This window comes from Triturus cristatus, chromosome 9, assembly GCF_964204655.1.
Source record: "Triturus cristatus chromosome 9, aTriCri1.1, whole genome shotgun sequence".
Taxonomy (NCBI): domain Eukaryota; kingdom Metazoa; phylum Chordata; class Amphibia; order Caudata; family Salamandridae; genus Triturus; species Triturus cristatus.
Window position 1 is genome coordinate 50570439 of NC_140592.1, and position 26003 is coordinate 50596441.

The window sequence follows — 26003 nt, forward strand, 5'->3', positions numbered from 1 at the left end:
AAAGATAAGGCCGGTACAGAACACACGGGTAAACACAAGCCACATGATCGTTAGTCGATCCTACGATAATCATCAACAGGAAAATAAAGTAGAATCGAATATCATTATATTTCATCCGCTATATGAATCGAGAGGGCCTATGGACATACTAAATAGACAGAACATCTTACAACTCTTACACTCTAATAAAAAATTAGAAAACATCATGTCCTCTGACTTACGATCGATTGAATTTTTACGAAAAAATATCCAAAACTCAGAATCCACTAGAGCGACATGGCAAAATTCTGAGATTACAAGAAGAATTTATCAGGAAAAGGATTGCTTCAAAAACTGGGGAATAGATTTGGAGCTAGTTATAATACCATCATATCCTACTCCTTTTCTAACAAACAGAACAACTAACTCAGATAAAACAATTAATTCAGTATTAACTTAAGAGGCGCTAGAAGTAGAAGCCCCGGAGTCAATAGGGATGAGAACTCTCTAACTACAATAGCGAATGGCGTTCCTCAACTTACACAACCACAACTTTCAATATATAAAAATTGGCAAGGAATCCAATGTGCCATTACAATAGAGGCCAATAAATGACCTGACCGGACAATTACTCATTTACCACAAACTAAACAAAGTGGGATAAAAATAAGCACCTGGAACATCAATGGTCTAGCGGCTAAAATGTCAGAGCAAGAATTTTTGAGCTATATAGAAAAATTCGACATAATACTCCTGGAAGAGACCTGGAAAGATAATTTATTTAGTTTGAAAGGATTTGCATCACTTTCGACTCTAGCAACTAAGACCTCAAATCCAGGTCGTAGCTCAGGAGGCTTATCGATATTAACCTCTGCAACAACTATTGGAGAAACTATACCAATAAACATTAAAATATCACCTCCAAATAGTGTGCAAGCCATAAAAATAGAGCTGAATATAGATAAACAAATACAGACAGTAATAATAATAAATATCTATTTACACCAAAACGGGAAGAAAAAAGCTATTATAGAATTACCTGCCGAATTAGACAGGTTGATGGAAGAGGAAAAAACGGACCATATTATTCTTGCAGGAGATTTTAATATGCATCTTATAGAAACGGCTCAAACCCCAGACTTTATACAAGAGATATCAGACGCCTGGGAAGTACCAATCCAGACCCCTGAACCTAAAATTAAAATGATTAGTGGAGCAAAAAAACTTCTGCAGGAATTAGAACATCGTAATTTGAGGGCTCTGAATGGCCGCTTTAGCGAGGACCAACCACCGGCGGCAACTTTCCACACGACTAAAATTTCAACACACTTGGACTATACCTTCGCGAGCCTAGGTCTTTTTAATAATATAACGGCTTTTGAAATTGGTAATATTGACCTTAGTGATCATTTTCCCCAAGAATTAACCTTGAGAGCAAATCCAGCAGAGATATTTCCAGCAGCCACAGAAATAGTCCAAACTAATACCATCAATCTCAAGCGAATAAGATGCAACTCGGAAAATATAGAGACAATAGCTGCAACCGCAAAACAACTCTACGCACAAACGGACAAAAAGAGTTGCAACCCTTTAGAACGCTGGAATAATTTCACCAAAACTCTCAGAGAGACATTTCCGAGCAAATCAAAGAAGAAGGAAAAATCAGCCTCATATAATTCCAACAAAATAGCGAAATGCCCGGAGATTAAGAGATTGACCCGAATTATAAACCAAACATTAAAATTATTACGTAAACATCCATTTAACTGGCAACTGCAAAACACCTTGCGACAAACAAGGAAAATATTAAAGCAAAAAAGGTGGAGAGCTAAGCAAGAGAAAGATCATAAAGCTTGGGCATTACTGTACTACGAGGCAAAGCAAAAAAACAGTGCTAAATTTTGGAAAAAGGCTTCAATGCTGCTGAGACCAGGACATCACGGGATAAACTCCAACGTCACCGAAGCAAGATGATATACTTACTTATACAAACACTTTAATGATTCGGAACCAACTGTGGATACTCAGATAACAGGTGCAACAATAAGAAATTCTGCCCTTAAACCAGCCCCAGAGATTAGTAAAACAGCGACAAGCGAGGCAAGACACAAAATACTCTACCTGCCAGAACAGAACAAAGAGCAGTCGATTAAAACATACTTAATGAGCTCATCAGAAGAGAACCCAGACAGAGAATTACAACTTATCAGGAAACAAATAGCAAAAGGTTGGAGATTAGGAGCACATGGGCCTAATGGAATTCCTCCAATGCTATTTAAGCAAGATCCCGATTTTTGGAGTAAAGTTCTGGATCCAGTTTATAGATATGCCTTAACATATATGAAACTACCAGATTCATGGAGAGGTTCGATTGTAAGCCCGATATATAAACAAGGAGGACGCGACAATCCAAACAACTATCGGTTAATTGCCCTAATAGATGTAGAGGCCAAATATTATGCAGGGATCCTTCTGGAAGAACTCACAAGATGGACAGCTGAAAACAACATCATTCCCATAACGCAGACCGGTTTCCAAAAAGGCCAAGGAACAACAACGAACATCTTGGCCCTGTCCATACTTATGGATGCTGCAAGAGAGAAAAAACATGCATTGTACCTCTGTTTTATAGACTATGCAGCAGCATTCGATCATGTGGACCGTAATATACTCTGGTATAAACTGACAAAATGGGGGATACCTTCGCCACTTCTGAACCAACTCAGACACCTATATACAGACACATGGATTAGGATAAAACTGGGAGAAGGTTCACGATTATCGAGAAAAATTCCAACAAACAAGGGCCTCAAACAAGGATGCGTCCTTTCACCAGTATTATTTAACCTCTTCATGGCTGATTTGCCAGAAGAATTGGACAAATGTTCATCTCATGGTCCATCACTAGGAGGAAAAACCTTGACAAACCTACTCTATGCCGATGACCTAGTTTTACTCAGTCGCACTCCGATTGGCCTACAACGCCTTTTGGATACAACTAACAGATTTTCAAAAAGAAACATCTTAAATATAAACTATTCAAAAACCAAAATTATGGTAGTGAATTACCATAAAAAATCCACGCCAAAATGGTACCTGGATGGGCAAAGAATACAACAAGCCACTACTTATAAGTATCTGGGGATCCTCCTGGATCACAACAACTCGTGCAAACCACAGCTGGAGACCTTAAAGAAAAAAGGTATGACATCCTACCTGGCACTCAAACCATTGAAGAATCAGCTACCAGACCTCTCCCTGGAACCTTTCTTAAAAATAATGAGAGCCAAATTTCAGCCTACAATCTTATATGGGAGTGAACAAATGAGAGGGAGAGACGCTTTAACGCTAAATAATATTATAACAACTGCATATCGGGTGATATTCCAACTTCCAAGATATGCCTCTCCAGCCCAACTTCGATTGGAATTTGGTGTACAAAATCAAATAGTGGAGAGAATGGGAGCTTATGCAAAAAGCTGGCACAAAATCAGACTAGCTGAAAAAGGCACTTTAAACGACCTTTTATGGACAGAATTCACACGAAACAGCAAATCCCCATCTAATAAATATCTCAAAGATTCAATCGAGAAACTGGGCTTAGAGAACCTATGGAATACTCCAGTATCCCACAATGTTTTTAAAAAACTGGCGACAAAGGCAACAAAAAGCATCTCCCTTGCACTAGATAAGGAAACATTGTCAAGACGAACCCATGGATGGACAGTTATAAACAACTATAAAAATGGCAACCCTCAAACCTATCTAAACCTAGGAATAAAGATCCATACAAAACAAAAATTCTTGAAGTTAAGATTGGGGGTTGGACCCATAAAAGCACTATTGCCGCCATGGAAAAGAACAGGACAAGACAGTGAATGTAGATTATACGGCCTGGGTGAAGAGAACATTACCCACATCATCTGAATATGTGAAAAACTGAAAGACATAAGGGTATCCTTATTAAAACCTTTTTTTATACAGCATGGTGTGAGGACTTGCAGACAAGGAATACTTCTATGTTATAATCCGACTGTTACTCAATTAAACTGTCGCCTTACAAAATTTTTGGATATTACAGAGAAAAGATTAAATATCCAATTAGATTCGCTAATGGTTTAACGAAACAGCGACAATTTCTCGGATGATCGGCAAATTCCTCCTATTTGCACGTTTTAAGAATATTAACCTTTTCTCTTTTTATATTGTATAATATTTTCCGATTTTTAGAAAAGTGTTCCTTTTATTTTTAAATGTATAGATGTTATATTAACAAGAAATTGTGTTTTCTTTGTATGATCACCATATGCAATGATTTTAATTAATTATGCATAATACATTTACTTACTTACTTACTTACATATATTTTATTTAGACCAGCCGGTTCATTAACAAAGTTAACTTACACTTGTGAGTAATTTACATGTGTATGTTTACTTTTACACTTTTAAGTTACTTTACTACTTTTGGCAGTTCATAAAATCCCAATGTATTGTTAGTCAAAAGTGTGGACTTACACATCTCCACCAGCTGAAAAGGAGGGTGCAGCCAAATTCACAAGTGTAAGTTACTACTGCCAAAAAGAAATGGTAGCAAGTTCAGCACCACACATGGCCAACCACTGATACTGCAACACCCTCTCATAGAAAATAATAGACACAGAACTTAAAATATTGATAAATTAAATTAAATGACAATATTTCAGATAGTTAAAAATAGATAAAAATATAATTTCCTTATTTTTTTCAAATCTAAAAATAAAACACCCACCTCACACATCATCAAAGAGTTCAGGCTTCCTATTCAAAGAGAAGCATTCTTTTTCTCAAAGTTAAAAGTTCTTTGAAACAATTGTCAGTCTTAGCAGATCCCGTCACTTCATGGTTGCATGTACAGCAAGGTGCTTCTTGTGAGAGTTCAGCTTCTTACCCATGTATGATTCTTCTTTTATTTTTCAGTTTGTGGCAGAGGTCGTGCGGACATAGTCTTTCTGGTCCATGGAACTCAAGACAATGCATACACTGAAAGTGCTGTCAAAACCTTCCTCACCGATGTGGTGTCCTCGTTAGGAGGACTTGGGCCTGATGCCACCCAGGTATGTGTTCCTTTGATTCAGAAAATTATTCCTCATTGTTTTATTTTGAGTCCAGAAAGGCTATGCCTGGCGAAATGTAATCTTCCTAGATCCATCTGCTATTAATGTGACTCAAGCTGTGCTATCATACGTCATAGTGTACAGAGGGGTGCATGGAAAAGTCCTCAGATATTTCACTTGTGCCGCACACCACTAACAGTCATCCAGATGCTTAAGATTTCTTTGGCGCGCCAGCTATCCCTGTGAGTAGTTACAAGGTATGTGGTGGAGGGTTCTTCAGCACTCATTGCTTCTCCCTCTAGAAAACCATCCCCATTGCAGCAGGTTTGAAAGATGGTTCCTGAGAGTCAGGAGAGTGTCAAAGACCCAGAAATTCACTACTACTGAAGAACTGTAGAGGACATAGTGCTTAGAAACAATAACCCCTCATCATTGGCTCTATAGTTTTCCCCTCCGCCCTTTGCCTGGACATGCTCCGACGTACCTGCCGAGTAGCATCAAGCATTAGTATATCCCAAATAAATAGAACAGTGGTCTTACAATTACTCCGTAACAGTATAAAAGTGATGGATGAAAATTGTTGAATCAATTGTAACCAATCAGTCGTAACCACTGCAAATTCCTCTGGGTAGATATTGCTTCCATTTCATTGTTTTTAGCTCATTTATGCAGTTACAGAAGTGGACCTGACTTTATGCCGATCAGTTTGTCTTTACCCCTAAGAGAGCATTCAAGTATGAGCTGGCAAGGCACGTCTTCTTAAAGAAAGAACACAGAAACGCATGTTGGCATCATGGGTCTTCGGGGCAAAACCTAAGGAGGAGAAAGCATGTGACCCACTTTGGGGTGCTCCCTCTAACTTTGGGGAGTCTCATTCAGACAAGAATATTGTGATTAAATAAATGCATAAATCCATCTCAGTCACTGGGAATTTCCCTGAGTATCTTTCCATTACATGATTGTTGCTTACTATTACATGATTGTTTCTTTCCATTACATGCTTGTTGCTTACTATTACATGATTGTTGAGCTCATCTGTGGAGTTGCAGATGTAGAACAACCTTATGCTGATCAGTCGTTGCCCCGCCCAATAGCAGCATTTGAACCTGCACTGTCTGGACGTATCACCCTTGAACTGTACCCCAGCAGAACAGAAAGAGGATTCATCTTTGTTTGGCCTCATCCGCTGAGTGTTGGTTCAGTCCCTTTGCATAGTGACCTCAGGAAGCCTTATTCTGAAGAAGATGTGTGACCAGGGGGCACCACCAAGACACTGTGAACAGTGTGTGACAGCAGTTCAGAGGGCCTGCTTTCTGTATTTTATTTTTTTATCCTGGTTGCACATGTTGTTATCTGAGTGTACAGAGAAGAGGTCTTCCATTTTGTATAAAGGTCTGCCCTTTTGAGGCACTGAGAGATGCACTCCATGGCCCTTGCTGAGATATTTCCCAAATCCCTTGTCGGCCATCCCCAGAGGAGTGTGTTGTCTCTCCCAGAAGCCTTTGTCCTTTCCTTCTTCTGTGATGCTCCTAATACCTCTCTGCCTGGCTTCCACACAGATAGGTCTGGCTGTTTACAGCTTCCGAGCCCGTCCTTGGATCCTGCTCAACCGCTCCAGTGAAATTAGCACTGTCGTGCAGCAAATTCGGACCATCCCATATCAAGAGCCCAGTGGAACATCGATGGGTAAGATACAACGAAGTGTTCGAGTCAGCGACTCTCTGTGAGATTACACTGAGGGAAACATTGAGCTGTGCTGCCCTTACACCCCCTATGCTGATCCTAGGTCTACATCATATGGAAATCTCTACCCCCTAAATGAAAATCCCATACTCTCAAAAATACATTTACTGAAGGTGAGGAGTGGGAGAGAAATGGGGAGGTTTGAGGGAGGTTATCCCTAAAATAAAGGGACCCGTGATAAACAAAATAATGTAAAAAATTGTGGTAATGGTTTGTTGGTGATGGGTGGTGCTGAAAAGTTCCTTTAGCTGAATATAGATCCCCCTAGGTCGGTAATGCTGAAGCAGTGACATTGACACTGAGCGGCAGCAGTGCTGTAGTGTCGGATTGGTGTATTCTTTCGTTAGTGTTGTACATTGGTGTGTGTCCACATTGAAGCAGTGCACACGTGTTGTATGTTTCTTCCAGCTACTTAAGGCAGTTAAGTGCCTGGTCGCAGAGATATGTTTGTAGCCCTCAAGTTAGTGTATGAAACGTATGTAAATCTTATATATCCTATAGGAAACCCCAAAAGCCAATCCAGTTTGTGGTGCGGCCCAAACAAATAGTGCTTTGAGCCTAGTGTTAAGGGTCTCTGACCTGGCAGCGAGGCACATGAGTTGTTATAATGTGTACTTGGAGTTAATTTAATTTAATTTAATTAATTTAATAACGATTTCTAAAGCGCCTGGTGACCAAAGGGCATCCCCGCGCTGTGAATTTGCAATCCTGTTGAGGGGAAAGGGGGGGGGAGAGGTACTCATAAGGGAACACTATTTAGGGAATAGGTGTGTTTTAAGTTTCTTGCGGAAAGCCAGGTAGTTAGGTTCAAGTCTGAGGGTCCGTGGAAGGGCGTTCCATCCAGCAGCCGCCTGTACGGAGAATTGTCGTCCTCCTGTGCGAGTTTTTTTAAATCTAGGTATGCTGGCCAGGTTCTCATTCTGAGATCGTAGAGATCTGGTTGTTGTGTAGGGGGTAATTATTTTTCTGAGAATCTCGGGGCCAGTACCGTTGATCAGCTTATGTGTTGTGCACATCGCTTTGAATTGCACCCTTTGGCGCACAGGGAGCCAGTGCAGAGCTTTGAGGGCCGGCTTGGCGGACACTCTGGAGGGGAGGTTGGTGAGAAGGCGTGCCGCTACGTTCTGTGTCCGCTGAAGTTTTGTTAGGGTGGCCTCAGGGGCTCCTAGGTAGACCATATTACTGTAGTCCAGGCGGGACAGTACCAGTCCCTGGATGAGTAGTTTCCTAGAGTTAGGTGGAAGTAGGGGGAGAATCTTGCGGGTTGTGCGTAGGAGCCCGAAGCAGGTGCCTGAGGTTTTCGCTGCTTGTGTCTTCATAGACAACTCGGGTTCGAGCCACACGCCGAGTGTTTTAATTTCACGCTTTGGGGGTGGGATTTCCCCGAATACGTCAGGCCAGAGTGCTGGGGGGATGGTCGTCCATTGTTTCCCTAGGAGCATGACCTCCGTCTTTGACCCATTGAGTTTTAATGATGAATTATTCATCCAGTTATGAATCCCTGTAAGACAGTTGGTTAGGTTTTCTGGGTGGTCTATCAGTTGGGACAGGGAGACGACCAGCTGAGTGTCGTCAGCATAACTTACCATTTTTATATTAAATGGTGTCACCACATCCTCAAGGGGGGCCATATACGCGTTGAAAAGCGTCGGACTCAGGGAGGAGCCCTGAGGGACACCGCTTGTGAGAGGAAGGATGGATGAGTGGTGATTGTTGTCCCATACTTGGAATGTGCGCCCTGTCAGGAATGACTCAATCCAACTGTGTGCCGTCCCAGTTAATCCTGCATCCGCCAGTCTATGAAGAAGGACACGATGGTTGACTGTGTCGAAGGCAGCGCTTAGATCATTAGTCGTTAAATGTATTCAAATACAGACTTTACCTTAGCCATGTCCATGTTGGTGAACTATACAAAAGACAAATTGGAAATAAAATACATAAAAAGAAAAACTAGCCAGAGAGAGGAATGGAGTCATGCAGATGCAATAGAGGATGTATGAATTAGTAAAGGCTTCAGGAGTAGGTGGAGTTTGGGAGGTGCCATCTAGCAGGAGGCTTGCCAGTGTGGGATCTGAATACATCTCTCATTTCATCCCTCCTCATTCAGTACTGAAGGAAGGGCAGACAGAGAATGACAATGACATTTTACATCTCTCCATGTTTCAAAAAAATTCCCTTTAATTTGTATTTCATAATACTTGTTGGAAAAGTATTTGTTCTAAAAGAAGGCAAGGTTCATAGAACTTGAATATATATTTTATTTAGTCAACATTTTTTTACCCTATTAACTGAACACACATTGAATGAAATGTAATCAAAAACAAAGGCTCAACATGAGAGAAACACTACAAACACAGCTTATTGGCCCAATTTTCTGAGTCCTTATTTGACCTCAGATTGACCCTTGAGGGACACGGTTGGACCAGTTTATGTCTGTCAGAGTTGGTCACACGCTTGACAGTTCTCCTTAGACACTGATGGCAGGTTAGCACGACCAATCCCTTGAAACATTTCACGTAACCCGACAGCTACAATTTTATAGATTGTACTTTTCTCTAACTCCTTTAGCAGGCTTTTGTTTTTTGTAGGAATATCTATTGTTTCCAACACATAACATATACTTACAGTGCGCTTTGAGGGAGTCCCTTGCTCCTGATTGGATGTCTTTGTTGTCCATCTAAATTGTTTGCTCTTGATTCGATGGCTTTTCTCCCTAATCATGTTTTTGTCCTACCCAGGCGCATTTTGGTCTGTCGGTGTTCTGGCTCGATGAGTTGTATCCTTCATTTGCTAACTTCAGGGGATTCTTTTTTTGCCCTTGTTATCTCTCTTCTGGTTGTCCTTCCTCACCCATGCCCTCTCTTTTTGCTCAATAATAACTTCCACTTTATTGCACTGCTTTGCTCTTTGTTTTTTACTTTTTTAGTTTAATCTAACTATTAAAGAATTGCCTTCTTGTGTTGTGATGTGTAAACATGTGGGTGTGTCAACACTTCCGTTTGTGCATCAGCAGCCATTTTGGAATGGATTTCCTTTAACAGAACGCCCATCGCTATTTTGCCATTCATTCATGCACATATGTCATAATGCACTTGCCCACATGTTAACAGCAGGAAAAAAGCATTGGCAAAGCCAATTGCTCAGTCTTTTAGAGTCGAGACCTACTACTGGCTTTGCCAATGAAGCTTAAATGTTGTTGCTTTTGCCCTCACCATTTTGGCAGATATCTTATCCATGCATCTGGCGCGCTTTCTGTGAAGCACTTTCCGAGGTTACTCTTGAGCCTTGCGCTAAGTGCTTTGTACTTATACTCCTGAATGATGTAAAAGTCTTATTCACGTCAAGCTCCTCCGTATACGTTTCTGCTCTTGCATTCCTCCCCATTAGAGTTCAGCATTCATTGCTCCCCTCTTTTTTTCTTTGCTTTATTGTCGTTAATCGTGTCCTCTTGGAGGTGCCGCCATCAGAGCTGTGTATTGAGGTATCAAGGGTGTCATGGGCCCTAGTGCAAGTAGGGGAAGTGGGCTCAGTGTGGATTATAAAATGCAGCAACACTCTGGGTTCATTGGGCTCCTCAGGTTTCTGGGCCCTGGTGCCACTGCATCTGCTGCACCATGGATAGCTCCGCCTCTGGGAGACAATATTCTTGGCTTTAGAGAGAAAATAAAGCATTCTTTTTCTTGCTTGTTGTACCTCTACATTTGCACTCCATGATTCTTTCTGACCACATTGCCCTGACACTCTGAAGGTGCTTGAACCACATCACAGGACATCGCCTGAGTGTGTCATTGCCTTTTTTCATGTTCAAGAGGTGACACCATGTCTCTCTTCTCTCTCTCAGGCGTAGCAATCGATTTTGCGAAGAATTTCATGTTCACTCCCAGCTATGGCAGGAGAGCAAATGTACCTGGAATACTGGTGATCTTTGCCGATGGACCGTCTGGGGATGACGTCTTGGAACCAGCAAGAGCGATAAAGGCAACTGGTAAGTTCTTATCAATCCTCAGACTACTGATATAACTGACATTGTTCATTAGAGAGATGTACGCAGGAGACTGAATCATAGGTATGGGGAGATGGGGAAAGTATTTCCTCCAAACTTCAAAAGCAGCATTTCTTAACATAAGATTTCTGAATTGCTAGTTCTAAAATGAAATACATTCAAAAGGAACATTTCCCAAAGTGTTTGTTCTAAAAACATAGAAAAGTATGGGGAATGTGAAAGGGTTGGGGTGAAGAGTATAGGGTTTAGGATGTGGGAATAAGACAGAGTTAAGGATTAATGGTAAAGGGATTAGGGGCATATGGATAAAGGTTTCACGCATATGGCATAGATATTAAGGGTTAGGATTTAAGGGTTAAGAGTTAGGCGTATAGGCTTAGGAGTATATGGTTAGAGGTATAGATTTAATATCATCGGACTTGGGGTTAACTGTTTATGGTGAAAGATATGGCTTAAGGATATGTAGTATAGGGTTAAGGGTTTGGGGATATAGATTTAAAGGGCATAATAGGGTTAATGATGTAAGGGGTTCGTACAGTAAAGGATGAAGGATATGAATGTAATGCTTTGGAAAGGATTGTGGTAAGGATGTGGAGTTAAGGGCAGGCCTGGGCGTAGTTCACTGAGTTTCGCTATGTGAAACAACGCGGAGTGACAAAAAAACTCCACGGAGTTCCGCAAGTGGCGGAGTGCAGTACGAACTGCCGTTTGCGCTGATTTTCCTGCCGTTCGGGTAGAAAATCTACCCGAGCTGCAGCTCGCACTCGCCTACTTACTGTTCGGGACAAAAGGGGGTGGTGATAGACGGAGCATCAGAACTAATCAAACACTCACACCCAGTCAACAGATCTGGGTTTGATCCATCACCGTTCTTTAGCCCACTCTGCCACCCCAGTTCAGACATGGCCATATGCAAATCAGTCTGACCCTGTGCCTCATGGGAACAGTCCAGCCCGAACTGCCAAGCCATGCCTTCCCTGGACCGGAAACAAGCTTCCTAGGACCGGTTTCTGGCATTTCAGCCGTCCTCAGCCAGGCTTGTTTGAATCCAGTGGCAAAGTGTTCAAGGGACTCACGTCTGAGCATACCCTGCCAACTTATGGCGAACAAAGCGGTACAAAAGGGGGTGGTGATAGACGGAGCATCAGAACTAATCAAACACTCACACCCAGTCAACAGATCTGGGTTTGATCCATCACCGTTCTTTAGCCCACTCTTACAAAAGGGGGTGGTGATAGACGGAGCATCAGAACTAATCAAACACTCACACCCAGTCAACAGATCTGGGTTTGATCCATCACCGTTCTTTAGCCACTGGATCCGTCCATCACCACCCCCTTTTGTACCGCTTTGTTCGCCATAAGTTGGCAGGGTATGCTCAGACGTGAGTCCCTTGCTCACTTTGCCACTGGATTCAAGCAAGCCTGGCTGAAGACGGCTGAAATGCCAGAAACCGGTCCTAGGAAGCTTGTTTCCGGTCCAGGGAAGGCATGGCTTGGCAGTTCGGGCTGGACTGTTCCCATGAGGCACAGGGTCAGACTGATTTGCATATGGCCATGTCTGAACTGGGGTGGCAGAGTGGGCTAAAGAACGGTGATGGATCAAACCCAGATCTGTTGACTGGGTGTGAGTGTTTGATTGGTTCTGATGCTCCGTCCATCACCACCCCCTTTTGTACTACTTACTGTTCGGGAGCGCAAGCGAGGAAAAAACACCACTACACTATACGAAGCAGAATTTTCTGCACTCCATGAGCTCCGCAGAGTGTGAAGTGCAGAAAACTCCGCAAACTCCTCGAACGGGGCGGAGTTCACCGCCCAGGTCTAGTTAAGGGTATAAGTGTTGGAAATTTGTTTAATTTCTTAGTTAATTTTAGGTTGTCTACACATGAAAAAGATTTGCTTTTCAAAGTAACACTACCCTTAATTAATTTCAATGAACACACTTCAGTTTCCAAGTGATGCAATTAGAAGTACTAAGCATGAACTGATCTTCTTTCTCATTGAAAGAAAGTAGGATTAAATAATATACAATACTAGAGTTCTCGGTGAATCCGACCGTCCAACTGCCTAGTGTGCAAGTTCTTTTTTCAGATATTCAAGCTAACCAATGACTATGTAAATTATATCATTGTGTGTACATGTATCCATTGTGGAGATCCTTAAATTCTGGCATTCATGTAAAACCCTCCTGGATCAAATCCGGTCTGTTGCATTGAGTATTTAGAGCCACAAGCAATTTCCACAAAATTAGTTTGCCTAAATGTGAGTGAAGACAACTTCAGAGCAGAACAGACTGAATTGTCAAAGACAAAAGGACTCTCCAGGAGGCTAGAGGCTCCACACACACAGGGGTGTGGAAGACTCGTTGGCCCTCTTGAACCAATTGCGTAGAATTCATCATCACTTCTGAAGCCGTCACAAATCTCAGTGACCTAGAACTTTTCCTGTAGGGTAAACCTTTTATGTCTTATTCTATCTTAAGGTGATTTCTACAGGCTAATACAGGTGTTAGAACTCGTCATGTCATGCCACACTTGGGACTGATTTATTTATTGGCAGATGGCATATTTGCCATCGCCATTTGTAGTTCTTTACTCGCGCCAATGTGAGAGCACTCTGCCCGCCATTTTTAGAGATGTCCACTGTCCCTGTGGACATCTCTAGCATTTCCAGGAACCGCCACCACGGTAACTTACAACTTTACAAGCTACATATTTGTAACTTTAAACTTTTTTTTATTTTCAAAAAAGACAATCCCAAAGCAAGATTTTCTTTTTGAAATTAAAAAGAACAATGACCACCTCACCATGGGAGAATTCTCCCATGGCAAAGGTTTTCATGTACACAGCAGCCATGCACTCTACTTGCACTAAACACGCAGGTGCCTGTCTACCTGGGCTCAACTTTGCTGGGATGAAGATGTCACAGCCCAGTGGGAATGACCTCAACCAAGCAAAGTGCTTGGCGGTCCTCCACCTCATAGTTTTGAGCCCTGAAGAACCTGGAACTGAGTGTTAATCAGTGACATCTCATTGCGTAGTGTGGGGTCAGCGACGCTCACTGACCCCATCTCACTGTTTGTGGAATAAGCGGCAGTCACAGTCAGCCAAAGAAAGGAGGTTTCATTCCCAGCCTTCCAGGAACCTCAGAGCATCACTAATGCAGCCGGCAATTCTTTTTTCCAAAATGTTTGATGTGTGTGTGCGTGCGTGTGTGTGTGTATGAATGAATGTATGTGTAGTTATGTGTGCTGTGAATGTGTGTGTGCATGTCTATGTGTTTGTGAATGGTGGGTGTATGTGTGCATGCTTGTGAATGCATGGGTGTGAGTGAGTGTGCAAGTAGATGGGTGAGTGTATGTGTGTGCAGGTGTGTATCACCTGCCACCCCCCCCAACCCTGCTTGAATTACCGGCTACCGCTGCCCTACCCTGGCATGGAATTTCTATTGTTGCCTGACCTGAAGAATGTCCTGACCTTTACACAGCCCATCAGGGGAGCACAGTCATGGTAAGTTCAAGATGTCTGTGTGTTACTCTGGGTGCTGGTGTCAGAGCAGGTGTCCCTGGCGGTGTGTGTTCTTGGGGGGGGGGTGTAAGAGAGTGAGGGAACATGTTTGTGTGTTATGAGTTTTCAGTGTGCATGAATGGTTATTCATGGAATGACTGACAGTGTTAGTGAGAATTTAGTGGAGTGACTGGCATCGTGCTTCACTTTGGGAGACTCCTTCAACTCCAGGGAGCATTGAGGTAGCTGGCTACAGCTTCCAAGGTGAAAGGCCGGAAAAATGTTTGTTACACTCAACTAATTCTAAACTTCACCAGTCTCTGCTGCCATTTAGCTGGCCTCTTGTTGTCCTTCCCACAGTGTGAAGGTGCCTGGTTGACGTAGCTAGGTGGATTTGATGCAAGGCCCTGGTTTGTTTCTGCTCTAGCCGGTCCCAGTTACATTGGCATAGTGCTTGTGACCCCTAGGTGAATGCACTTTTGAGGGCGTGTACAACACGGTCCACTGATTTTGCAAGGAATGTAATTCTCACACCCTTTAAAACATAAACTTTCAGAGGTAATGTAGGCAGCGGTTTTTAGTTGATTGTCCGTGGCTGCAGGGCTGTAATATTGGCCTCCACCAAGCTGGGTGTCTCCTTGTAATTTTGAGCTAGACGCCAGACTATTTAAAAACGCTCTCACGTTTGCTAAAATGACGTCACCAGCACACTTGAGAGTGCCTTAAAATACTAGAGCTCAGGATCAGCGCTGTGCAAAGGGATTTTTTTTTTGTATAGAGCACATCCTGAGCTCCTGTATTTTAAGGCGCCTCCCACTTTCAAATTCCACCAGCCGCCACTAGTGATTGCCACACATATTTCAATGTCCTGCAGAAAGTCAGACAAGAAAGCACTTTTTGAAATGCTGAGGGTTAACAACCTGTGAATTCACTATTATATATTGCTTGCTTGTTTATCAGTGCCTTCTTGTAAAGGTAAAGTATTGTTCATGCCTCAGTATGTTATGTTATGTTATGTTATGTTATGTTAAAATTATTTGTAGAGCGCATGTACACTGGTCGGTTTCTTGGCATTTAATATAGGAGTATACTGGGTCCTGGTGAGTTATTCAAATGCCTGAATAAACAACCATGTCTTAAGGAGTCTCCTGAAAGTCAGAAGGTTTGTACAGGATCTGGTGTCTAGGGGAAGGGCATTCCAGAAGTGGGGGGCCAGCACCGCAAATCTGCTGCCACCTTGTCGCTTTTGTTTGTAAGACGGTGTGACTAGGAGGTCTGTAATGTATGTACATTTATGTACTTAAATATTTGATATATATACCAATGAATTTTTAATTTGCTTCCTGTTAAGTGTTGTATCTCATTGGGCCCAGCCTCTGGTAAATGTGTATATGTCTTGAAACATATTCTATGTTTTAGGTAAATTGTTTCATAAATATTAATAAGGGTTTTTCCTACCTTCTCAATCTCTTTTTTCTTCTCTCGCTCTGTTTCTCGCTCTACGCATCCGAGTCTCCCTTCCCTTCTCCTCTCTCCTTCTCTATGCTGTAACAATCTAATACTTCTGCTTTCCTTCTCCTATTCTGTTTCTCTTTCACTCTCTCCTTTCTACTCATCCTCTTTTTTCTCTATGTGTGTTTATTATTCGCTTTTCTCTTTCACTGCTGTCCACTTCCCTTTTCCTCAAATGTCGCCTCCCACTCTTGCTTGTTTCTCCCCTCACCCTTTTTCTAACTGTTTTTTCCATCTCTCTTTCTCTCTCTCTCTATCACTTCCTTACACTCTCACACCCCTCCTTGTTCCTCATCTCCTTTTCACTTTCAATCTCTCTCTCTCTCGGTCTATTTCTCCCTACTGCTCACATCCTTGTGTCTCTATTTTCTTCTTCCCACTGTTTCCTCTGGGCTTTTTTCCTAATCACGGTCCAGGAATCCAGGTCATGGCAGTGGGAATGGATGCTGCAGACCGGGAACAACTGCGCCGCATTGTGACCAACCAGAATCAGCGCTATGTCTTTTACACCCAGCAGGAAGATCTTTCGGAGCTGGAGGATGGCCTCTTAAATGCCTTATGTAGTCCGATTACATCACAGCAGGTAAAGATGAGGCTTATCAGTAAGAGGTGCTGAGGTATAATGAAGCCCATCACCAATAGACTCACAAGCACCCCTACAAACATACAAGCATAATTAACCCCAATATTTCCCTTTCTGGCTTGACCTCCCCATTGAAGACCCTCTCTGGATGTAGACCACTTCTTAGCTTGTAATGATCCAGTCTAAATAGATTTCTAACTGTAACACTATCCCTGGAGGTTCTGGGGCGAGCAGCCATCTCTATCCGATGAAGTCTCTGAGGATAAACAGTTATCTGGCTACCTTTTGAGACAAAAAGCTTTGCAAAATTAGAGTTTTGTAAATCCTGATTCTTCCCCATTCCTCTGCGATCCTCATGTGGAGAATTTTAGAGACCACTTCTAGCAGTGGATGGAGCTCGGTGACTCAATAGATTTTACCAATCTGAAGTTATTTATACTAGTGGAATCTATGTTCCTCTTTCCTCCATCTTGTATTAGTATTCAGGAGAACCCACAGAAACTTTTGTTCATGTGTTGTTCCGATAGCAGATTATCACCATCCTTAATGCCAGACAGCTGGGTGAAATGTGTTGTTTTCAATTTCACAGACTGATCAGCAAGGATGCACCGTCCAGTGTCCAAAGGTAACTTTATGTTTTTACATAAAATAACTTTAAGAGTATGTTTAATTCTTACTAAAGTAAATTTATATATTTAAAAGCAATCTTGAGCTATCCAAGGGGACAGTCATTTCTTTGTAGAACATCTTCAATTTAGATTTTATTGGTTACATTTTTTCCATTAATAGTGTAAGTTTCATTTGTCCATGAACGCCTTTGATTCTTTCAATAATGTATTTAACTTCTCAAAACGAAATTTCAGTTCACAATGGAGTATGTTTAATGTTTTGTATGGAACGTTGAATTCCTCTGTGGTATGAATGTCTAGTTTCCCTTAATACAGATTAATTTTTAATTGGATACGTGTAATGTTCAACTTAAATCATGTTCTATTGAGCTTTAGCTGGACATCCTATAACATGCACCATAAGAAATATAGACAATATGAAATAAACAGCAAATACAGTATGGAAACCAAAAACAAAATACATTTAAAGTGCAAGTTAATGTTTATATATTATAGACTACCTGAAATTCTATAAAGGTCAATTTTAAATGTTCAGCGGTTAAATGTAAATCTTTTAAGAGATTTTTATATTCTTTCAATAGGTCTATTTATATATTTCAATATTTTGTTATGTTTTTTTAACTTTAAGCCTAATTCCTCACAGGTTACATTTAATTCCTCCAATAGCATGTTAGACATTTTTATAAGACATTCAACTACTTCATGTGTGAACGTTAATATTTTTATAACCTAAGTGTTATTCACGTCATATATTCTCCTTCAAGAGACAATTTAAGGTAGCATAGAGTAAATGTTTGATTTTAAAAGGTATATTTAATTTTTGTATGATTAAGTTTAGCTCTTCCTAGGGTAAGTTTAATTTCAATATGCATAGTTTGAATCTATAGAGTAATAGATTTGATTTTGTGGTTTATGCTTAATTTCTACTGGGATAGGTTAAATCTCTCTATGAATATCTGCAATTCTTCATAGAGGCACATTTAATGTCCGCAGATATAGTTATTTTTCTCTCCCTGAATAAGTGCAATTCTTCATAGGTTAATTTTGTTTCCTGAAGTAGAATTAAAGGCCCGATGTACGACCATTTTTAGCCATTGCAAATGACAAATTGGCTTATATGCAACCACTAAAAAGGGCTGTAGCATGCACCAAACCTATTTTGCGGGTCAGTCCCTGTTACCAACTCACAAAATAGGTTTCGAGGGCTGCTATTAGGAAGGGGCGTGCGAAGGACGTCCCTTCTTAATAGAGTCACAGGGGCATGTACAATTGTTTTCCTACCATAAAATATGGGCGCAAAACAATCGTATTTACCACCAATTTTAAATTGGTGGTAAGCCAATCACAAATGGGAAGGGGCCCCTTCCCCTTTGTGATTGACAGTGAAAATGTTTTTTAAGAGCAGGCAGTAGTCCCACGGACCACTGCCTGTTCTTAAAAAACTAAACGGTAAAGTTTTTTTTTTTTTTTTTAATGCAACCCGTTTTCCTGTAAGGAAAACAGCCCGTATGTTTTTTTTAAACTGCTTTATTGAAAAAGCAAACACAGCCATGGTGGTCTGCTGACCCCAGCAGGCCACCATCTCTGTGAGTCCCGGCCATTCCCAATGGATCGCAAAATGCGACCTTCCTCATAATTATTAATGGGGCAGTCCTCTGCCACCCATTTGGGAATCGCAAACAGTGTCTCCGACACTGTTGTACATCAGTGTTTGTGACTCGCAACTGGCGACTAGCAATAAAATGCAAATTGCGAGTTGCAAACACCTGAGAGATGTACATCTGGGCCTAAATTCCCCTTTGTAACCAGGTATATTTCAGATCTCCAATTTCTGTGTAGGTTAGTTTACTCTTTTGAAATACTTAATGCTGCCAGTCTAAGTCACTTTTCCAAATCAGATGTTGTTGCTCTTCTACCTAGTTATTTCCAGGTCACATTATTATTGTCCTGCTGTTTGTGCTAGTAAATCATTTGCAACAGTGCTACAAGACACAGGTCCTGTATTTTGGGTCATCACAAAGACATAACGCTCCTACCTATCTCTCTCAACCTTTCTTTGTAAAAATGGCAATGAGGCAATTTGATTACATTGATTCTTGAGTTTTGCATTTCAGGGTGACAAGGGAGACCAAGGTGCGCCTGTAAGTATTATTTCTTTCCAAGATACTTTTTATTATAGTTAATTCTGGTTGTATTTACTGTGTTCCTTTAGACTTTGCAGTACACTGCTTTTCATATGAGTACTGTGAAACATGAAGCTTTCAGTGTGTAAATCTGATGTACATCTTATAAAGGTGGTACTTGGGTTTAACCCAATGCTGAACTGTAAAGAACGAGGGGGCTCACATAGGTATTAAGGAGAAGAGCGACTAGATTCACAAGAAGGAAAATGATGCTAGTACCAGTGAGTAACTGAAATGAACAAGTGTCGGTGATAGGTCATTAAGAAATTGACAGTGTTTAGGTAAAATGAATGAATGGGTGAATTTATGAAGAGTGTGTGAGAGGATTGAACACTTAGGGTCTGATTATAATGGTGGTTGGACGAGTATCCGACTACATCGGAGCCCGATGGAGACCTACCAACAAGTGGTCGGCGGCCCTACCCGCAATGTTATAATGCGACCACCATGTAGGTGTTCGGAAACATCCCTTTTTCTATTGCGGCTTGTGGTGCGATCGGAAAAGGCCTGCAACAAAAGCGGCATAGTAAAAGGCATGTTTTTAAACATCCATGCACCGTGTAGTGCGTGGCACATGGTGCATAGATGTTTTGGGGGGCCCCTTGGCCACATAGCGAAGGCCCATGTGGGGCCCTGCAAGGGGACCCCAAAGTCCCTTCCCGAAAGCCTTTCCATGCTGGTGGGATCGCCACGAAAAGGCTGTGGGAAATGAACATCATAATCCCTACAGCGGTGCCTGCGCAGGCGCTACCTTCATTGTAGGAATTACTGTCTGACCACCGCCCCGATGGGCTCCTTGACATCTGTTGGAAGCGCCGGTCTTTCCCCACAGCCGCTGCGCTCTGACCGCTGCTATCATATTCCGGCAGTCAGACCGTTCCTCTGGATGTCGGGCGGCCTGCCACCAACAGCCTGTCGGTGGCAGTCTGCCCGACATCTTAATGAGGCCCTAAGTGGCTGGATGGGAAGGCAAGTGATGCACATCCTATGAATGCTTGACCTGGTTCATCAGAGGCAAAGCAATTGGTTGAAAGACATGGTTGTCCCATTCTAGAAAAAGACATTTCTTAGGGTTCATGGGGAGTGATGCTGAAAGAGTGTTCCAGAAGTATGGTTCTGGCAGGGCTCTTGACACCACCTTCTAGGGTCTGAACTACACTTTCTGAGACAATGCAGATATTTTCTGAGAGTAGAGTGTGTTCTGGAGTGAGGGTTCTTGATGAAGCAGTAAAACTAAAAGTCTGGGTCATATTGGATAACTGAGCTCCTTTAAAATCATGGGGAAATATTGCATTGCATAATGAGATCAAATGGCCAACTCACTGAATATTCAAAGGACTAGTTTTTCACTGATTAAAATTCCATTCCCTGCTGTGTCCTCGCTGAGGGGAAAGTCCAGACTGAGGACTGCCTGCCTCGCCCCTGTTCCCTGATTCGTGAATCTTACACAGCCTGTGTCCGTGCTTTTCCGTTCATCACAGAGTTTTGTTTTGTTTATGTCTCTGAGACCAGCATGTGCGCGTCAAGTGGAGGTGTGGTCAGAGTATGTTCATACACAGCACACTGACACGCGTGTATTAAAACTGGTATATGTGAAGTGCTCATCAGAGTTGAAAACCAGTTTCATTATCATATGTTTGTGCCTACATTGCGACCACATGCGCAAAGCCATCTGATCACTTCTGCCCTCTTCACTCCAGAGACAATTTGTAAATTTGATGCGATAGTTGTATGTCACGATAGGGAGGTTAGAAATATCAACCCGCACATATCGAGTACCACTGTATCATCAGGGTAGGCATATACGGGGAAGTGTACATTCACTATTCCAACTTTCACATATCCCTACCTTGAAATATGATGGTGGTTGACATGAGTGTAGGCTGATGCTAAACCTTTGATATTGTCACTCCCCGCTGATTTGAGATGCCGTAAAGTAAAACCGCCCCTCAATAGTACTCAACTATTCATCGCACATGGAAATGACTTCATGCATAAGGTGATCTACTGAGCGGCTTGAATTCGTCTGACTTTATCGACCACATCATTGTAACTCTTTTTTATCCCTTACAGGGGCAACCCGGGCGCACAGGGTTGGGTGGAAGCAAAGGAGAGCCCGTAAGTATTTCTCTATAACAATCTTGTTTCTTTGCTCCTTGATTCTAAACAGGCCTGGGCGGTAAATTCCGTTCCGCTCGCGGAATTTGCAGAATTGCCCAAAATTCCGTGAAGCACAGCTTTGCGGACTTTTTTGCTTGTTCGCGCTTTCAAAATGCGTGTTCACTAAATATTTCCCCCGAGCACGCAAACAGCGTTCGCGAACAGGAAAAAAGCATTGCGAAGGGGCGGAACAAGCAATTCCACGTGTTCGCGGAACTCTGCGTGCTCGCTGAGATTTTTTACCGTTTCGCGGACCTTTGCGTAGCGCAACTAAGCAAATTCCGCCCACACCAGTTCTAAACAATATCTTGTTGGTGTGAGGTTGCAGAGGAGAATGGTTGGGAGATGACAAAAGAGGGGACTCTCGTTCTTAAATTTCAGGGTTGAGGGAACACCAATGCCATCATTTTCACCTCCACAGATTTAACATCTGCAGTGAGATTTCACATGAAGGATCCACAGGACAGAGCCTTTTTTGCATCTGGGCCATTTGATCAGCTGCTCCTTACACCTGAGCAAAGATGCTCAACTTTAGTCCACAGTGGCCGGATCCTTGCCAGGTTCTCAGGATATCCAGAGGGGATACATAACCATAATCAGAAATGACTCTCAGAAAAACTGGAAAGGCCGTCTCAGGGTATTTTTGCACCTGAGCCAAGAGATATATTTTTACTTGTACACCGGTAAGAGAAATTCAAATTAACCCGGCGTAATTTGGGGATTTTTGTGTTATGCTTGTTGTACCAAATCCCTGTAATTACACCACACTACATAATTACGCAAAATTGTATCGCGGGAACAACGAAAACAACCAGAACATGAGCAGCTATTGTTCGAAGCTCTTGTGTTTTTGGCTCTGTTGTGACACAAGGATGCATTTTGTGCTAAACTATAGGACTAAGCATCAGGTTTTAATTTCATGTAATTCTGGCTAGTTTTGCTGAAACTTCCTTAAACCTCATGTAATTACATGATAGCAAATTATGTGACTTTCACACACCCTGATTAAGCCCTGATGCTGAACGCTGCAGGGCTATATGTTGGTGTATCTGTGGAGCATGATAGCAAAGGTAGGCGTACACAACTCCCCCTGTGTAGGACAGGCCCTGCTCCTGTGTATTAACTTTGATATTTGATTAGAGGGGTCTTGGATTTTGGACAGCATACCGTCTCTTCACATGAATGAAATCTTATGATGCCAGCACGTGTGTCACTGGTCACCACCTGCTGACAAGACCTCTTAGGGGAAGGGGAGTAACCAAGATGGGTGAATCTCTGAAAATAAGCAGAGAAAGTAAACAGAGATAGTAAAATATGCATGTGTAAAATTTCTTGATTTTGTTGGAGACACATTTTCCATCGATTTTGTAAATCTTTGGGTAAAACTCTGCAACATTTGTACTGCATTCCAAAAAACGTTTTCTTCATTTATCTTCTTTTCAGGGGCGTAATGGTTTACCAGGGCCTGTGGGGCCGGGCGGGCCACGTGGACCACCAGGAGAAACCACAGTGATCCCAGGGCAGAAGGGTGAAAGTGTGAGTACCCTTTGACGTACGACTCATAAATTCTAGTGGCTGTATCTATTTTTTACTTCCTTTTCCCCGAAAAACCATGGGCAGATCTGTAGAGTAATTGGGATGTTTCTAGGCTACTGGCCGCTTTGAGAGGAAGGATGGGCTAAAGCAGGCGGTCTCAGGATAGTGCGAATGGATAGTACTGGACAGAAAGATCATGTGACTTAAAAAGATCAGGGAGACAACTAGACTCCTTGATATAGCTGCCTCAGCAGATTCCTCAAGCTGTCACTTCTAAAAGTTCATTAAGGCTGGGGTGGAGTCAAGTACATGTCAGAAGACCTTGACAAAAGACTGATTGTGCTCCAAGCGTGGTGGCTTTTCAGAGGCATCTGTCCATCGTGGAATCTCCTGCTTTCCTTACAGGATAGACCAATTTACCTCCACCCCTCTGCATCTAATGTGACTCCTCTTAGCCCTTCACAGTGTTGCTTTACTGTTCATTTTCCATATTGTTTCCCATTACTTTCTCTCTACCCTTGCCACCTCCTGTCTTTGCATGTTGTCTTCTTCTCCTGCAGTTGGCTTGCATTGCACCAGGCAGTTATGGGTAAACCTGTAGACAAACAATTTGAACTACTGACGATTTGGAAATTCTATTTTTTTCTTCTAGGGAGACCCGGGTGCAGATGGTGTTCCGGGGAGCCCCGGGCGTCCCGGTATCCCAGGCTCTGCAGGTGGCCCGGTAAGACGTTCATCCTATGAGTTGTATGAGGTATAGCATTGATGCATTCAATTTTCCCAAAACTACAGTGTACATACACTATCAGAAATGCAATAATATACAAGAGCCAGAAAAGTAAGTAACGATGGCATGATATCTCCCGCATGTACAAAACACAAGAAATCCATATCAATCTAAAGCCACAGCACCAATGTTGGAGACCCAGACAACAATCATATCCCTGAAACAGTTGAGCGGGAAAGCAATTCCACCCATGACAACAGTTGAGAGTAGCCACCGAACAATCATTGATTCAGACTAGTCTCATAACATCCTGACAACTGCATAACAGAGACGGATGGATGGGGTACTCAACGTAAAACACACAACCATACGACCTGCTGGACTCAGAAATTAAAATCTATCCAGGCATTAAATAAGATTTTTCAGTATCCAATGATCACGGAAGCATCCAATCTACCCATGTGGCTCATTAGAGGAAATGGCTGCTTCTGACCAGATAGGCCTTTAAGAAATGCGACTCAAAGACGATTCCCATTATGGGTGGGCTACTACAACAGGCGCATAAAATGATGCAGAAGAACAAGTAGAGAAGTAGATGTTCCTTGAAGGATCCTTTTCTTCCAAGGACTGCTGTGTACAGATCTTTAAACGGTGGAGAGTGTTGCCTCCATCAAGATGCTCTGAGTTAGCACAGCACAGGAGTTCCTCTGGGTAAGGAACTGCTCATCACCCGAGTGGCACAGCATTGTCTTTCTGGTGCTACGCGGGTGCATTGACGAATTTTGCAAGAGTAGCTTAATAGTACTGAATTGGGGGGCATATCAACAACAACCGGCGATAATTATCGCTGAGCGCACTTAGCGCTCAGATAATTATCGCCGGCTAGCGCCGATTTGTATCGCTGAGATAGCGTGCTATTAGCAACGCTTATCTCATCAGCGATAAAAATCCTAGTGCTTAATGGCTAACGTGAGATTATCGCTGGAAACCCAGCGATAATCTCACGTTAGCTAGTTGATAGGGACTCACAAACTTAGCCATGATATCTACCTTCCATAGGATATCATGGCTAAGTCAGTCCTGAAGCAGGTGTTAGGAAAGTAGCGATAACAGGTGTTATCGCTACTTTTCCTGATGCTATGCTTCATAGCATAGGGCTTGATGATAGGAGAAATGTCGCTTAGCGACATTTCTCCTGTCATGTTAGGTCAGGAACGCCCACTTTGCATCTCATTAGAGATGCAAAGCTGGGCGTTAGACATCCCCACGCTAAAGCAAGGTTTCACGCGTTAGCGTGACCTTGCTAATATAGCGATAAAATTATCGCCGCTTTTCGGCCGAAAACGGCCGCTAAAGCGGCGATAATTTTTTACCGCCTTGTTGTAAATATGCCCCTTAGTAAGGTGAGCTAGGGGTTGCTTGTGAAGCTGAAACTGGTTAATGCTCCTATAACCTCTGGCGTTGGCAGTCCTTAGCTGTTGCTCCATTCTAGACTCTTGACATGATTAAACTACTCCTGTCATAGCTTACTTTCGCAGCATCAGCAGTGCTTGTTTTGCTACAGCTTCTACTATTACTGAAACCGGCTTATGAAAGAATTCTCTTGTCTTTATTTGTTTACAGAGGTCCTTGAAATTGAGTTTGATTCTTGCACACGTGCCACTGCCTCTCTTTTTAATAATATTTCCTAGAGAATTCATCTAGAGATGATCAAAAACAGAAGAGGCAGGAACATATAAAAATGAAACAAATTGTTTGTGGTCCACCATTGGCAGCCCACCTGATGATATCTATTTTTATTCTAGGGTTTTCAAGGCAAGCCTGGGCTGAAAGGAGAGCCTGTAAGTAAAGTAGCCTTTTTCCAAGAAAAGAGCCTCGCCAGCGAATGAAGAGACAGCATTTATTGACTTTTTTCTTCTGCTCTCAGGGAGAAGATGGCCGTCCTGGAATCGCTGGCCCAAAGGGAGACCGGGGACTACGGGTAAATTTATCTCACTACATCATGGAATGTTGCACATGATTAAGGTGTCTTCAATTAATGATGCAGCAGCTAAAAAACATTCCCATTGGAGCTTGTATTACATGAGGCCAAGCTTTAGTATCTTTGCACCTTCCATGGAGTAAGATGAGCCACGCCATAGCATTCTTAGCTAATATCACCCTGGAGAATAGATTTTGTTTGTTGGGTAAGCAAAAGCATGTTCCTTTCAAGAACTCAGTGGACATATTCAGAAATATAATTAAGATGTAAGAAGCCTGACCCCCAAAGATTTTCTCTATTAATAGGTGTCTTAAAATAATACACAAAACATTAGGAACCCTACTGTCTAAGGTGTTTATTGCAT

At 42.3% G+C, this 26003-nt stretch overlaps 1 protein-coding gene across 1 annotated transcript in view; it reads left to right on the forward strand.

Moving 5' to 3' along the window:
- The window catches only part of LOC146797369 (uncharacterized), a 401286-nt gene that overhangs the window by 40954 nt on the left and 334329 nt on the right, over positions 1–26003 (forward strand). Inside the window, exons 8-18 of the mRNA XM_085624372.1 lie at positions 4938–5074; positions 6634–6760; positions 10659–10802; positions 16257–16423; positions 17013–17048; positions 19167–19193; positions 21309–21353; positions 22839–22931; positions 23584–23655; positions 25464–25499; positions 25586–25639. Of these exons, the coding sequence (XP_085480498.1) occupies positions 4938–5074; positions 6634–6760; positions 10659–10802; positions 16257–16423; positions 17013–17048; positions 19167–19193; positions 21309–21353; positions 22839–22931; positions 23584–23655; positions 25464–25499; positions 25586–25639 (938 nt within the window). The remainder of the gene's footprint in view (positions 1–4937; positions 5075–6633; positions 6761–10658; positions 10803–16256; positions 16424–17012; positions 17049–19166; positions 19194–21308; positions 21354–22838; positions 22932–23583; positions 23656–25463; positions 25500–25585; positions 25640–26003) is intronic.